The sequence below is a fragment of the Sturnus vulgaris genome, chromosome 5 (assembly GCF_052056855.1).
Source record: "Sturnus vulgaris isolate bStuVul1 chromosome 5, bStuVul1.hap1, whole genome shotgun sequence".
Classification (NCBI taxonomy): Eukaryota; Metazoa; Chordata; class Aves; order Passeriformes; family Sturnidae; genus Sturnus; species Sturnus vulgaris.
This window is the reverse complement of record NC_142247.1, coordinates 19,564,849-19,581,996: the sequence shown is the minus strand read 5'-3', so window position 1 is coordinate 19,581,996 and position 17,148 is coordinate 19,564,849. Positions and strand designations below refer to the sequence as shown.

General features: G+C 37.3%; 1 protein-coding gene across 9 annotated transcripts in view; it reads right to left on the bottom strand.

Annotated features, from left to right (window-relative positions):
• ACSS3 (acyl-CoA synthetase short chain family member 3) overlaps window positions 1-17,148 on the bottom strand; it is a 104,987-nt gene that overhangs the window by 31,371 nt on the left and 56,468 nt on the right. For all 9 annotated transcript variants that reach the window (XR_015803790.1, XR_015803792.1, XR_015803789.1 and 6 more), the window contains 4 exons: window positions 16,302-16,382; window positions 16,123-16,218; window positions 9,709-9,860; window positions 4,823-4,926 (listed from right to left, as the gene is read on the bottom strand). Coding sequence is in view for 4 of the 9 variants with exons in the window: in XM_088165009.1 (XP_088021135.1) it covers window positions 4,823-4,926; window positions 9,709-9,860; window positions 16,123-16,218; window positions 16,302-16,382 (433 nt within the window). In the remaining 5 variants the exon portion in view is untranslated. The remainder of the gene's footprint in view (window positions 1-4,822; window positions 4,927-9,708; window positions 9,861-16,122; window positions 16,219-16,301; window positions 16,383-17,148) is intronic.

Here is a 17,148-nt window from a genome sequence, read left to right as displayed (position 1 = left end):
ACCTGCACAAACCCAAAAAAACACCTCTCTCCAGATACAGCTGAGCATAGGATCAGAAAGTAACATTCTTTCATCCATTGCCATATCTCCACGGAAGACAGCAAGTTCTTCCCAGTCCTTACTGCCTGAAATCCTTCTTGCCACTCATTGATCCTGTGACTTACATTTCACAGTTTGTAAGATGTGCTTACAATACTTGTAACACAAACATTAACATTTAAAAGGAGTGTTTTTGATGAAGATGCACTGACACAAAGCAGTTTTAAGCAATCAGTTTTTCCAGGTGTAGCTGCTTTGAAGTCTCTTAATGGAAGCTGTTCTCTGTTTCAAAGTACTGTTTCAATTCACAGCGATTTCAAATACACTCCATAAATCTTTGAAGAAAAAATGAAAGAAATTCAAGTTTCTTTGTCCATACTAATTTATTTCTAGTTATATATATATATGGCAAAGAGACCAAAAACTTTGAAGACATCTTACTAAACCTGAAGAAGGAAGTGGTTAACACTCCTATTTTATAATACCTTTGTCAGGCTTTTTTTCTCCTTAACTCATACTCATTTCCACCTCCAAATGATGACTCAGTCACTTCTCATCTCTATAAAACACATATTTTCCTTACCTTTCTCAGTCATTAATAAAGGAATAGAAATCACCCCATTATGCAAGAAACAGTATTTACCCAGATACTTCTCCTCCACCTCCATCTTCTGCTTAAGCCTCAGCTGAAAAAGCCAACATAACTACAAAAATAAGATCTACAGTTTTCAGGCAAAATTAAGATGCCAGAATTTCTCAGAGTTTTGCAATGCTCTTGTTTTGGAGGAATGCAAATAAATATCAGCTTAGGGAATAAGTACCAATTTATCAGACTAGCAAAGGTCAAAAGCATTTTCATATGCAGAACAAAGTCATAAACTTTCAATCTGAGGTATAACAAAACAGCAATTTGTAATTTCAGCTGCAATTAAATGGAAAAAAAAGATAACTCCTTTTTTAATAAAAAGGTGTATTTTAAAAACTTACTGGTTCTACACAACACAGCTAATAGTCTCAATTTCCTCCTGTAAGAAGCGATTAGGGTTTTTTATTGTGTTTTCAGTACGCTACTTTTTTATTTTGGAGCTAGTTCAGAAAATTGTTATTTCTGAATTTGTGGGTCCTTATTCTGTCATCAGTCACTAACCTTGTATATTTCTAATGAAGTAAACAGCTAGTTATCTACTCTGTAAAATATTTCACATTCAGTACATACACCTTTAACCTCATGTACTGAAATCCAATACTGTTTGTTTGAGATGGCTTTTCCAGCACAGAGACCCACTTTCAACATTTTGACAAGTGACAGACAAGGATGAATGTGACAGAACTGCTTGTTTTTTCACAGTTAATGGGATACATTTTGTATTCTGCTAAAGAAGAGGTGAGTGAAGAGCAGAAGGGAAGATTGCTTTCACCCGTGGCAATGGCTGCCATGCTCCAGGACCTGTGCGTCCTGGTGGATGACAAGGTGACCACGAGCCCGCAGTGCCCTTATGGCCGGGAGGACCAATGGTACCCTGGGGTGCACAGGGAAGAATTTGACCAGAAGGTTGAGAGAGGTGTCTTCTCCCTCTGCTCAGGCCTAGTGAGGCCAAAACTGGAGTCTTGTGTTCAATTCTCCACAGTTCAAAAAAGACAAGGATCTACTTGAAAGGGTCCAAGTAGCAAGTCCTACTAGGAAACCTGCTCCAGCATTGGCTCCTCTCTCCATGGATCTACAGGTCCCTTCCAGGAGCCTGATCCAGCATGGGCCTCCCACAGGGTCAAAACTTCCTCTCAGGCATCCACTTGCTCTGGCATGGGTCTCCTCCATGGGCTGCAGGGGCAGCTGCTTCACCATGCTCTGCACCATGGGCTGCAGGGGAATCTCAGCTCCAGCACCTGGAGCATCTCCTGCCCCTCCTTCTGCCCTGACCTTGGAGTCTGCAGAGCTCCTCCTCTCATATGTTCTCACACTGCTCTTCTTGGCTGCAATTACAACTATGCAGTAACTTTTTTTTTTTTTTTTTCATTTTTTAATATGTTATCACATAATTCCATGTTACCACCATTTCTAATTGGCCCAGCTTTGACCAGCAGCACTTCCACCTTTGGAGCTGTCAGGGATTGGCCCTGTCAGACATGAAGAAAACTTCTGGCAGCTTCTCACAGAAGGCACCCCTGTAGGCTTTCTTGGGTCTTCTTGGGAGGCATCCAATATTTATATACATTGAAGAATGTTAGAGTGTATTCAGGCTTTTGAACCACTAATTAGTGGTTTGTCTCAGTCTCATCTGTTTCTGTTCAGAGCCAGGATTATTAGAAAGGAAATTGAGCTGGATTCTCATGTTCAGACTTGGATGTTTATTGTATCTTATCAAAATTTACAGAAAGCATAGCAGCACTTCTAGCTGCATGCTAGAAGTAAAAAAAATGGCTCTAAACTGAGCCTGTTTCAAGGCCTTTTAAAGCTAAACACACCAATGGAAGTTTTACACGTATATTATGTATGCTTTTAACCCAATAATAGATTCCCATGACCCTCAGAGTGACTTTCAACTGACCAATCCAAAGGTAACTACCTAAGTTCCGTGAAGAAGAAGGAAGAGAAGATGAACAAGAAGAAAAGGCACCACCCAAAATTCTCCATCTTGTTCCCTAGCTACCACTACACTGTACAAACCTCAAATTTAAAACCCATCACCCAGTGAAAACACACATCTAACCAACTACACATTTATGATTTCTAACTTATTTGTACTAACAAATCTTCTCCAAGGTTTTAAGTCCAGTGCAGTGTTTTCCAGGGAGTCTCTGCCTGGAAGCACAGAGAGCTCAAAAACTCCAGTTTCCTGAGATCCAACTGAGGAAGTGTTAGCCAGACCTCTCAGTGGTGCCCACTGACAGAACAAGAGACAACAGGCACAAACTAAAACCAGGATATTCCATCTGAGCCCAAAAAATATGCATTTACTGTGAGGACAGTCAAACACTGGCACAGGCTGGCCAGAGAATCCCTGTCCATGGAGATGCTCAAAACTGGACAGGATCCTGGGCAATACTCTCTGAAGCCGCTTGAGAAGGGAGACTGAACTAAATGAGCTCAGGAGGTCCTCATCAACCTAATGACTCTGTGATTCTTACTTCCTTACACCTTGAAATTCAGTTCTTTGATAGGAACTGACTTAGTATATTTTTTCCTTCAGACTGAAGGCCTCACTTGGATTCAACTGCTCACATTTCCACACAAATCACTCTAATCAAATTATTAAATGCTCTCAAATAATGTGTTTGAAATGGCCTTAGTTCAATAAGTCACAGTACAATTTAATTTAAGAGCATTCCATGAATATACAAATCAAGAAACACATTGTACTCTGAGTCTTGGTGTTTGGAAAATGTCTAAAACACAGTCTCACCTCTATACAGTGCAAGTTCCATTATATCCATATGCTCAAGATCGCTCATGGATATTTATATACTTGAGATACATCTGAAAGAACACTGTGAACTTCTGCACTAAACATATGCAAAAGCTATGGCAATTTTATATGTAATATACATTGATATATCTGCACAGACAGATACAAACATGTGCAAAATTACACACAGTAACATTGATTATTCAGCAATTCATCAAAGATGTTATTTGATCTTTTAGCCTTTTTCAGTTAATTTCTCATTCTGCATCATTCAGGCCTGCCTACAGACATTAGGATCATAGAGAACTGAAGAAAATAGAGGTCTTTGGCCTTGTATTAATCAGTTAATCGGCAGATTAAATGCAGATTCAATAAAAAATGACATTACTATCTTTGGTGACCTTCTCAGTATTTATCTCAGATCATGGTTTGGGTTTTTTTAATAAAAACAATGCATTTTAAGTCTCCTTAACTGATTTAATTGCATAATATATAGATTTACTTAGTAGTTTCTCACTTTCAGTCTAATCTTCTACAGCTTCTATTTGATCAATCATGGGAGAACCTCAGAAGGTTTTTCTTTATAGAGAAAGAGACCACACATCTCAAATCAATGATCCACAGAAAACACAAGAGGTATTTCTTATAAGGGAGAAAAGAAGGCAAAGAAGGAGGAAGCTTTTGTAATACATTTCCTCTGTTTAATCAGCAATAATGTATATAAGAAGCAAAATCCAAATTTAATCTTTTAATAGTGAAATTTAAAGATATAGGAATCCACATTTATAAGGAGATACATTTGATCAAGTCTTAAACTAGGATTTAACTAGAATTTTTGCAAAGTTACCCAAAGATTGGTAGGCTGATTCCTTCACTGCAGTGAAAAAAAATGGGAAACACTCTAAAATAATCACTAGAAGATGGATGACATCCATACAGAACAGTATTATAGACAAGGAATCTACTCTATGCAGCAGATTGTTTGTTTTTAATTACACAAATTATATGTGCAAAAAACTTAAGTTTAAACCTTAAATAACAAACATTCTGTCACACAACAGTCACATATGCAAACAACATAAAAACACACCTGGAAAAACACTGATACAAACTTACAAATTTCTTTTTTCACACATGGATACCAGAAAATACCTTTTTTCTTTTTTTAATACTGCTTTTACAAATGTCTTGTTATTCTAAAAATACCCTAAAAATGCACTTTGCCGACCACTTCCAAAAAACATTCTTCCTGCTTGATTTTTTTTACATTTATTTAAATGTTCATGGAAAGAGAAAAAAATATTACCTTCAGACTCAGGAAACAAGTCTGAAAATATTCTCCTCACTGTATTTTATAAAGGCTATTTTATACCACTCACCAGTTTGCCACCAGTGGTCCAAGACAGGCACCTTGAAGACTCTTTTTGACCATTCTAGCGTGTCCACATCACAGTGCTCACCAGCTACAAACATCGCTCTGAACCTTTAAATAAAAATAAAGTCTGTATCTTGATCTGGATGTGGAAAGGAAAACCAGATAATGAATACAATAAATGTCTCTGGCCACTGTCCCAGATCAAAGGAAAAGACAAAGGAGGGCTTTTACTTTTTGTATTCTCTTTCCTACTAAGTAACAACTAGAATATTTGCAGTATTAATTTAAGATACTTAATACTTCATCATATAAAAGAAACTTTAATTGCTGAATGCAAAGACCTTGGGAGACCAGAGGCAAGCAACTGTAAGTTGAAATAAAAAATAACGAAATGCTCTGTACATGGTAACTAGGTAGCTATCTTTGTTAGCACTGCAGTACAATCTCCCACAGCAGATGCTGTCATTGACATTTTGTTTCACTTTTTCCTCAGTGCATTTTGAATGAAGACAACTGCTGAACACAGGACTTCACTCTTGTCCTTCAAAAGTGGACACAATCTGCACTGATTTTGTAAAACCAGTAGACTTATGGCCACAAAACGAGAGAATTCTTATATATGGTAGGCATGACACAAATTTCACTTCAGAGGGATGTCATTTAGAAAGACTACGAGTTCCATCTTTCCATGGAAATAAAATCCAGAAAGCAAATTAGACAAACACAAGAACATATAAGACTTAGGGAAAAGTTATCTTGTTATCCTCTGAGCCAAAAGCAAAATTCCTCTCTTTTGAATTGCCAGCTTTAATAATCAGATTTCATAATTTGCAGGCTCAAGATCAACTTTATGTTACAAGAAGAAGAAAATTAGCTCTTGGGCAAACTTACAGGACAAAACCACCAAAAGAGTTATCAGAGCCAAGTGCCACAAGCCTAAGCATAAGAACTATGGAATTTTTTACTCCTCTCAAAACAGTATAGCAAAACAAGGGATGGCAACAGCTATGAAATGTCCCAGTGAACAATTTTTTAAAAAGCCCACTTAAAACTTCAAAGTGCATCATTCCACCTGTTACTGCAATCATCTATCCCTGCAACGCAGCTAACTGAGAAGAAAAGGCTTGAAGCTTCTCTGCTAAATAAATGTCCTCAGCTGTTCTGGAAACTTACATTCCTAACATGAAATTCAGCACAATCAAGATTTTAGGAGTCCAGCAGAATGGACTTCAAATATCACCTGACATATAGGAGACAGATCAATGTTCCTAATGGTCTTGAAGCAATAATTATTGTTCAACAGAGCACATGCATTTTAGTGTCACTCCAAGCACAGAAGAAACTACATCTCCAAACTATTTCCCAAGAGCTTAAATGTTCATATGGGTAATAATTTGAGCTTCACTTTTCCAAATTAAAAGATTTTGGAATAATTTTTTTATTTTTTTTAATTCTGGAATGCACACATCAGTTTGGGGGGCTGGGGGGAGCGGAGGGTCTGGCAAAGAAAAACTCTAACTGCATGATATTAAATAAGCTTTTTTCCTAAAAATACAGAAATGAAGATTAATTTGCACCTCTTAACATTAACTGGAAATAAAGAATTCTTACAAATTTTTAATGCACCTGGAGACCAAATACATACAACATATATATATACACACATATATATTTGTTAATTTATTTAAACATGTACAATTAAAAAGAATATTTTCACATGTTCTGATTTGTCTCTATTGATGTGTTTATTCATTCATTCATGAACAGATTTTACCTTGAATATGAAAATCCAAGCATTGGAGGTTTTGGTGACAGAGTCAAGAGAGACACAGAGCACAGCTGCAGCTCGGCTCCAAAAAGGCTCTTCATGACCACAGCTCAGGACTCCACCCAGAAGGGCCATGTATGATCAACAGCAGCAGAGTAAGGGGCAGCAGGCAGAACTGCATTATGTACCTCAACTGTTATAAATTCTGGGTCTTTATCACATATCCTCTTAGCAGCATGTGTGAAATGTCAATTCTATGAGAAAATACGTCCTTCTAACAGTTTTTAATTTGCTACTTTAATTTGACATCCTCTTGTTCCTGCATTATGAGACAGATAATGGAAGTTTCTTATCTGCTTTATATTCATTATTTCTGAACAGTTTTTATGCAGTCTCATATTTCTTTCTAAAGTCCATTATTATCCAGTACCAGATGAACAACCCAGAATCTCTAAATGCTCTTGATATAAAATTGCACAATATTCTTAACTGACCAAAAGTCAAGCAAGCAAAGTAGACTATGAGGCACAAATAGCAAATTATTACTTGTACGTTAATCTAAACTGCTGAGTTGTTGCCCCATTTCATGCAAAAACCATCATTTGTCAATTGTTCGGAAATCAGAACAATCCAGCTCACAATTATGTCAATTATAGGATGAAGTGCGATTCCAAATATGGGAAGAGTTAACGGCTTGGTATTATGGAGGTACCTTCTGAAGAGGAGAATGGATTCAAAGAACTGAACAGAATATGCTTGGACAGACGAAGCTCACGGAATTTGGATGTTACTTGTTTATTGAACACAATAGGTAGCGATGCTCAACAGCATTGCATGTTATCAAAAGTTATGTCTTTATATCTCTATAAATATGTGGTTGAACACTGCTTTTGACCTACAGTATTAAAAACTAAACATCTGTTTTACTGTTAAGCATGAGCTGTGTTTAAGACATAGGCGACATTTTGTGTCAAAAGCAAAGAAATTTCAACGAGCAAAGATTTTTTAGATCTTTACTGGAGCAAAGATTTGACTCCTGTAGACACAAGGATTTTAAAGCATACATACTAGAGCTTTTGAAAACCTCATATATAATTTTGCACAGAGGCCAGTGATGCCACAAACATCAGCTCTTAACAGAAATTTATTTAACTTATATCATTTCAAAAGAACCTAAGTTTGTTTATAATTCAATTTACTCATGTAAATCAAATACTCCCTTATGTATGGAAGCTGTCATTGTTTACCACCTCTTTATCAGTAACTGTCTTTTTTAATGTGATTTTTTTTTTAAGTGATATTGACCATTACCATTTATTTAGCAGAACTTTTCAGAAATAAAATGTACCATGGTGGAAACCTCTTTCAGGACTGCATTCCTGGATGCAGTCTCTAAAGTAAGGATCTATTGTAGCACATGTAGCAGAAAGACATTTCAAACATTCTTCACCATGTAACAAAGAAGAAAGCACCATGGATGAAGTAAATGAACTAAAAGTAAGACTGCTTTCAAACTGAATCAGACAGAATTCACTTTACCTTGAATAGCGAAGTCTATCCAAGTAACACCCAAGCCCAAGTATTTTCCTAGAATGGCAATTTTAATCACCTGATAGACTGTCTTAACAACTGTACCTACCAGATATTAAATGATGCATTAGAGGGTTTAGTAAAGAGACAGCACATCTCAGTGAATGACATGGTCCAAAGCTGAGTGAACTATGAATTATGAGACAACTAAAGCTGCAGACAAGTGGAGAAGCTTATTTGATATGACCCAATAGGAATGATTAAACATCTCTTTACATCTGTGGCAACTGATACTTCAAGGAGACTCTTACCTAGAATTCTCATTTGCCCAGAGAATGAGACAACTTAGAAAGCAGGTTAGCAGCTTTCCCACTGAATGAATACTCTAAAGACAAAGTAATTGCCTAAGAAGTGCCAAGGAACAGCAATTAAATTTTCTAGCCTCTGAATTACTTTCTTGTCAATAAACATCATAGGACAATAGCGCATTAGTGTCTCAAATGAGCTTGTTTCTTATTTCAAAGAGGAGTAAGGATTGATGATAGCAGTCAAAACAGATGGAAGAAAGTAATGATAAGCTTGTAATGAATACCTCAGGAATAAACCCAGCTTCCTAATAATAAACTTGAGCAATTAAAAATGTGGAAGTCTAATGAAGCTACATGGCTTTGCATCTTCCCCTCCTCTTTGAAAAAGGATGATAATAGATGTACTTGTGAGTGAATACTGCCTATATAGTCTGACACAGTCCCTGTGTGATGCTGAGCAAATCATTCAACTTCAATATTAGATGTGGTCCAAACCCATGTATTTTTCATTTTTAGAATGTTTACCATGAGATACAGAAACTTGGTCTGTAGAAGTATTAAACATTCACACATCGAAGTTACTGTGAGAAGCATTTCATAAATATAATGCTCATACCACATTTTAACCATATAATACTACAATCTTTGAAACAGTGGTATTTCAGTGGCTCAGACTAGATATTCAAAACTAACAGAAGACTCTGACCTTAATCTCCCTGTGTCTCAGCTTCCCACCTACAAAATACAGATAATACCACTCTCTCACTTCACAGGGGATTTATGAGGACAAACCCAGACAAGACTTTGGAGCAAGCTGATAGTATAGTAACAAACTCCTTAAAAGCAGCAAACAGATCTTTGGACACATAATCATAAACAGTAACAAAGTTTTGGGGAGCAGACAAAACATTGACTATCTTCTGATTAAACGAACACTAAAGATCCTGTGCACTTAACAGAATGAGAAGTCATGTGGAAAAACAGTATTGGTTGACATAATCCAAGACTGTATTACCGAGTATAAGCACTGGGGAGTAAAGTAAAAGATGGGAGAGGAATCACTCAGTAAAAGTTCTTAACATTAGAGTCTCAGACTTTTTAACAGCTTTCACGTCCTCAAAACTATCAGTAGAAATTTACAAGCAAATATGCGTACACCTAAATTTTCAATAATAGATTAAAATGACACTCTACAGAGGTGGGCAAAACTCCAGATACTCTGTTATTCTTAGTTCATGCAGCCTGTTTCTGGAAAAAAATGCTTCCAATGTATCCTTACTTCACCTTTTCAGTGAGTACTGCTTTCCCAGGGCTGCCTCAGGGTCCTGCTGACGGATTGCTCTAATTGCAGTTGGTGAAGTAAAGAAGGCAGCTACTTCATGCTCTGCTAGCACACGGAAATAGGCACCAGCATCTGGCGTTCCCACAGGCTTCCCCTATGGAGAGAATAATTTAAAATGTCACAGGATAAAAATACCTCATAATTCCTTGACAGTTCAAGGCTTGAGCACGTAACAGTAGTGGTAACACAGCAACAGAAGTAATTTCAAGTAATACTTCAAAGGAGGCTTTGTTAAAAATAATAATACTGTGAGTGTATTCACTTCTAGAAATAAATTCATGAGCTTTGGGAACCATCCCTTACATGAACACACCACATACTAGTTACTACTTAGAAAATCAGGATAAATGGACTTGCAAATGAAAAGACACAAACAAAGATACGTTATTGCTGCGTTATTGCACTGGTAGCAGAGTGAGTCATGCATCTTCCCTGAGATGCAGCTCAGAAAACACCCGCACTCCCTCTGAACAAGGAGTCTCTGGACACAGTGGCAATACAGCTATATCCCCATGCACAGACAGCTTTTTCTTACCTAGACACTTTTTCAAATCTGGAAAAATTTCCACTTAGCTGCATACAAGTAGCTTTTTTGAACCTTCATGCTACCCCACGTGAAGCCTGGAGAGATGCTGAAGGGCCCCATTCTGTTTTAGTGTGCTACCAGACTGTCGTCTGGTTTGGGGTTGGGTTTTTCTTGAGCTAAGGGGCATAGTCAAGAGAATTGTAAACAGAAGTAATCATATATGACAAATTGTTCAATGCTAAGTAATCCTAAGAAAAGCAATCAAGAATTTTCTGTGATGTTGAAAATACGAAAAGCAGTCAGCACAGAATCATAGTCATGATCTTAATGTATGTGTAATTACCACAGTGCATGAACTGCTCCATATTCTGAAATTAAAAGGTGATGTTAATGAAGAATGAGCTTTAGATCCACTGGTATCACTATAACCTTTTCACTAGAAAGGCCCACATGTAGAAGATGAACTTTAACAGAGTATGCAAGTCGAGAGATGCACACTTTTCCTACTGCATCCAGCTGCACCTGATCACTAGCAAGAGCACTGGTGAACTATTAATCAGATTCAAAGAACACAAGAAAGGCAAGGCTGCAAACCACTGGTTTTGCAGCCCTATGGTGAGAAACTGCTCCTGCTGAGAGGCATTTTCAAAAAGAGGAGCACCATAAAAGATTTTTTTAAAAAGACAAAATAGAATGCACAATTGAAAAAACATTTTTTAAAAAGGATTAAGCAGGCAGTGAGAAACATATTGAGAGAAAATAAATGAAAAAGAACAGTTCTCAGCCCAAGTAGTAGAGAATAGTATAAACAACATCAAAATCCCTCTTTTTGCAATTAGCCTATCCTTAATTACCAAAAAGAAATGCAAAATCATGCTAGCCGAAAAAGTGAGTTACATCCTTTTTCCTTTCATATAACACACAGTACCCGAAGAAAAATCTTTCACCAGACTGTCTTGAAGCATCACCCTAGCAGACTTCTTCATCACAATTTTCATGTGTTCATCAGTATTTGCTCATGAACCTGATTGCTCAAGTTGACACTTTCTCCCTGTAACGTTCAGTATACCTGAAGATCTGTAGGAACATGGTTAAAAGTTCAAGCCCACATCACCAATGCTAAAACAAATGGCCTCTGAAAAACGCCAAATCGCCACAAGCTTCCCATTAAGTAATTATCATCATGGACAATCAAAACACCTAGCTGTGAAGCAAGCTGAAATTGGTCAGTCTGACAGTAATAAAGTAGGCTGTTACTTTTAACCACATGTAAATATCCAGACCCCTTAAAAGGGCTTTGTCTGGCCCTAAGCACACCCACTCCCTCCCAGATCCCAATTCACACCTGATCTCTGCCTGTGCTATGTCACAGACATGTCTCTGCCTCAAACTTCCAGCTAGCCTGAGCCTGACAGTATCTTCCACAAACTGTTAAACTTTCAGGAGTGCTTGGGTAAACATGCAGGACTCTGACAGATGGATATTTATGTCACAGGTAAGCTTAAAGCAGTTTAGGTTTAGTGTTACCAGTCCCAGATATAGGAGAAAACCAAATAAAACACAATCAGTAGAAAGTGGAGAAAATTCACCCGACAGTTGAGAGGAAATATAACCCACAAAATAAGACATTCATTTAGGAAAAAAAAATCTGGCACAGGTGTAAAATATTCTTACTGGTTCTGCAGAAAAACTTCCCAAGTGTCTTGGAAGCTATTCAAGTTTAGCAAATGCATAAACAAAAATAGACATAATGTGTGAGACTGAAATGGTTAATGGGTCAAACATTTTAAGATCACTGAAGGACTTTGCCCACTGTAGCAAAGTGTGCAAAGAAGCTCATCTGTGACCACCAAAGCTCATCCCTCCAAATACGCCTCCTAATGGGAATTTGGACTGTGAGTTAAACCACCTGACAGGGAACTTGAGATAAGATAAAGGTGGCACTACTATCCAATTACCTCAGGTCTGAGGAGAAGTAAACAGGGCTAGGAAAGAAGAACGCATCCAAGAGGGAGGAGGTGGGGTTTTTGGGAGTGTGATGGCAAAACCTCTGGTCCACACAAGACAGAGTGAACATCCACCACCATGGGACAATCACGTGAGAGGCAGCTCTCATGTCTTAGAAGGGGTCTTAAACCATCACAGACCCCCAAATTTCCCCAGACTCATTCCTCAAGCCTTCTACCAGAGGACTGCAAGCGATTTTCAAAGTTTTGCCACAGATTCAGATTCTGCTGCCTAAGACAGTGTAAACCTCCCTCATAGGGGAGGTGCTTGGGCATTCCCATGTACACCTGAATGCATGTTAATACCCATTGAATACTATGTTTCATGGGACATGCACCACAGAGAAGACCAGAAGAAGAAGAGGACCAACAGGATGCCACCAGATCCACAAGGGTGGTGACTAACTTTCCCCTTAATCTGTCTCTCTTTTCTTCCCCCTCCTCTTTGCTTTATTTCTTTCTATCTTTCTCTCTACTGCACATTTACTGATAAATAAAATCCATACTAATGACTTTGACATATGGTCTTGTTTGCACCTTAATTAATCTCTCTAATAATCAGATTGTAACACATAAGCAAAACATATCTGAGACAGTGCAAATTAATTTCAGAGCCCAAAACCTACAAATAAAATTGCCAGAGAAAGTAGTCATTTATTATACAAAAATTTTAAGAAGTACTACCATATTCCATAAAGGCTCATTACCACATGCAATTTTTTTATTTTTAAAAGTTAACAATATGAACAATAAACCACAGGGTTAATTGAATTCACAATATGTTTACAGACTGCTGAGTCAATTGGGGACTCAGCAAATGAAATACTTCCACTGGATTTCAGCAAGGACCAGTTAGAGACCTGCTGCTATTCAGTATTCACTTCAAAACTGGAGATGAATATTATTTTTAAAAGTTACTGGCAATAATATCTATGTTTGACAGGAAATGAGAGCACAGGAAATGGGAACAGGGCAGTAGAAAGAGAGTGATCTCTCTCACCTAACTTAAAAGAGTAAAGTAAGAACAGACACTTCTTGTATCAGCTAGGAAGATTCCCACAGAAAACTCCTACCAAGAGACTCAGAGACAGACAAACAGACAGGAACATCTTTTTGGAAGCACTTAGATTTAGCATGCAATTTATGAGATGTTGAAGAGCTGAGCAGACAACCTGAGGCAAAATGTGCTGTTGATTTATGATTTCATACATGATTATCAAAAAAGATTCACAGATACCAAGAATTATCAAGGGGATAAGAAAGCTCTTATACAGAGCAAGTGAGAAGCCATCAGGATACATTACTTGAGGAAATAGACACAGAAGAAGAGCTATAATAAAATGTCCAACAATGCAGGAGCAAGACTGCATCGATTCCCTTTCTGTCTGAGCCTCTAACAACAATGGGCTCTTCAATTACCACTAAATCCAAAATTATGAGGAAATTCTCTCTGTATAGAAAATGTAGTGCATGGAACTCATTGCCACTAAAACCTGCTGATGCCGAAGCACACACAAAATCCTTATGTACCAGGATTCAGAAGAATGCTCACAGAGGCATTCATCCCTCTGATGGTGACCCTGCTGCCAAAGCTCTACTAAAGACTTGAGATGATATGTCCTACTGAATTCATTGCACCATCAGTATGGATGATGGCAAAGTGATCCCTGCCAGACTTGAGAAACAATGTTTGCTTTGTAAACTGATGATACTGGCTTACAAAAACAGCAAGAAAAGCTGGATGTCTCCAAGAACTGTGCCAAAAAAGGGTAATTTCAAGTCTGTTTCTCTTACATATCCTGCAAATCTGCTGCAATTATAGGACTCCAGTGAGCCTTGTGAGAGATTCCAGGCACACAGATGTCTTGCTACAGCTCTGTGTGGGAGAGTAGCTCCTTCTCTGACCTAGACCACTCAAAGTCCTTAATGCCTGGTTCTTTACAAGTGTGAGTATCCTATTCCTTACCCTAGCTCCAGTGCAAAGTCTCAAACACTGGAACTACAATGCTGCCTTTTTTCTGACATCACAGGACCACAAGTAGTAACTAGACTCTCTCTTTATACTGTCCTGTTGCTCACAGCTTGAAACCCCATTAGCAAGAGCAACAGAGTGGTCTGTGAGACTTCAGGTAGCTTATTCGTTGCTGAAGTTTGTCATGTTTTGGAGAAAAAGAAACAGGACAGATTATTTAAAACAAACAAACAATACACTTGTTTTTGTAGTCAAAATAATTCATCATCATTTTCGCATTCCTGACAATGGTGTAACAGCAAGTGAAAACTAAAAGCATAGTTTCCATAGTAATTGTTAAAATGACAAGTTGTCACCTAAGTAATTTAAAAATAAACAAAACACTTGAAGTAGTGAGGGTATGAAGTCAGCACAGTTTACATTCAATAGTGGTTGCCCACAAGCAAAAGGAATGTGATGTTCTTCCCTTATAGCTAAACAGCACACTGATACTCCCTAACTCAAAATATATAATTAGGCAACCATTTAGGAGATTTGACCAAAAATTTCTGAATATTTACTATTAATACAGTCTGCTGAGCAGAGGAAAAATGATGCACTATTCTCTTCATAAATTACTTTTATTCCTTTGTGCATAGACCTTCCTTTTCTTCCCATTATTAACTTTCAAAAAGATGACATTTATGCCATTAAAATTGTCTAAGCCTTGATTAGTGGCATCTTGGAGAAGAAAAATGGGAAATGTACTATTTCTATTTAATAATGATCTCACCAAGAGCAAAAAATCACAAAACAGGTATGTAAGTCAATCTGATATTAACTCTAATTTTGCTTTATGTTCACTTTTTAAAAAGTAGGATTTTTACTCCTTCTGTTTTGTAATAGTTTAAACTCAGAGGTACCTTTACAATGACAATAATCACATCAATCCCAATGCATTCACTTCTGACAATTCATGCAACAATTTTAATGTGGCCTGGCACATCATCAGTGCTCAAACAGAGTCAGAATAAATCTACCAAAATCTTTTTATTATCTGCAAGCACTTGCCAATTTTCTTACACTGCTTCCTCTTCTACTTAACTATTGCAGTGGTGTTGAGTTTTAATCCCCTTAGCACGAAGAATCTAATTAACATCTATTAGGCACTTAAACATTAATTAGACTATAGTAATTTAATACTCAAGCTAATACAATATTTGAGTCTACAAATATGCATTTCTGCTACTGGGTGATGTTCTTGCTATTTCTTATTCAGTAAAATCAACAATAAACTGAAAAAAATAACAATGTAAGACAGCATTATTACTTTTTTTGAGCAGCAAAGTAAGGATGCTGCAGGCCACTCTAATTGGACTAGTCTCCTCTCCACCCCACTAGGTTTCAACCCCAGAAGGAAAGGACTAAGCTCCAAATGTCATCTGAGTCTTGGGTTCAGTTTCCTTGAGTGGTAGAGAAGAAAGAAGGGACAAGTCTCCTTAGCAGAAGTTCTGGTTCCAACCACACAGCTCTCTCAGTAAGTATTTTTCATCACAAGATATACAAAACACAACACCCTCTCCTAATTCCAAAATAAAAGTAGTCTAATCAATAACACAGGTACACTCCACCATTTGCCTTTTCTAGTTCTGTTGTTTCAGAGTTCTTTACGCTGCAAACCATCACCCTTCACAAAAATGTAGAACAGTTTAGTAAGTTTTCCTTAAAAATTACTGTAATAGGTGGGACAGTATAAACACTGAAGACACACATAATTTAAGTATCTGCAGCATGAAGAACAGACAAGCATAGATAAGATCATCTGGATCATCAGCTGTCATTTCCAAGGGGGGTTTATTAGACTGGATCATACCTCATACAAAACTGTAGTATTACCATGAAGGAGAGGTCCATAGCAAATGTAGGAATGACCAACAACCCAGCCTAAATCAGAAGCTGCCCACCATACCTAAAATGAAATATAAACAGAATTATAGTTAGAGGTTTTATAAGGCATTCATAAACATTTACAGGACATTTAAATAGAATTACCTCACCAGGTTTGAGGCCATATACAGCTGACATGGTCCAGTTAAGCATAACTGCATAGCCTCCTGTTGGTCTCACAACACCCTAAATGAGAAAATTTGAGTATTTAAGTATTTATGATTAGGATTTGAAGGATACAATCATATTGCTCTCTTCAATTAAATATTAAGGTTTTAGCAGCAATGGAATTAAAGTTGTCCAACTCCAATACTTCTCAGTTAAGAAATTATCTATTCCAATAAGAACATACTAACACTTCCACTAAAGAAGTAATTTTGGAAAACAGAAACCAAACATACAATAAAACAAACAATCAGAAGATAACTAACAAAGCTAAAATTCTCTCATTAAAGTTGGATATACAAACAGTCAATATATGCTGACAAAAAAATAAGAGATTAAGTATTTATCTCACTGAAACTGTACTATCTAAATGCTAGGCATATTTTAAACTCCCTGCCTACTCTATCTGTATCATCTTCGCACCTGCAAAGCAGATGATCCCTGAAAAAACGGGGGTGAATTACCCCCTGAAATGTCCCTTTCTGCCCTGACTCTTTTTAAAGATGTCAGAAAATTGGCTTAAACCAATGGATATTCTTTAAAATTTACTATCTAGCCTGAAGCACACATATGAATGCTAAATGAATACCACCCCAGTCTTCCGCTAAAAGAGGGATTTGAAAATTAGAATGAGAGATTATCAACAGCATCATGTGCCTTGGTAAACCAAAAACCAGCACAGAACATCATTAACAGGAAACTTTTGGACATATTTTGCAATATTAGTATAGTCAATATACAGTTCATCACCTTCTAGCACATTATTCCTAGAAGAAAGAATTAAGTA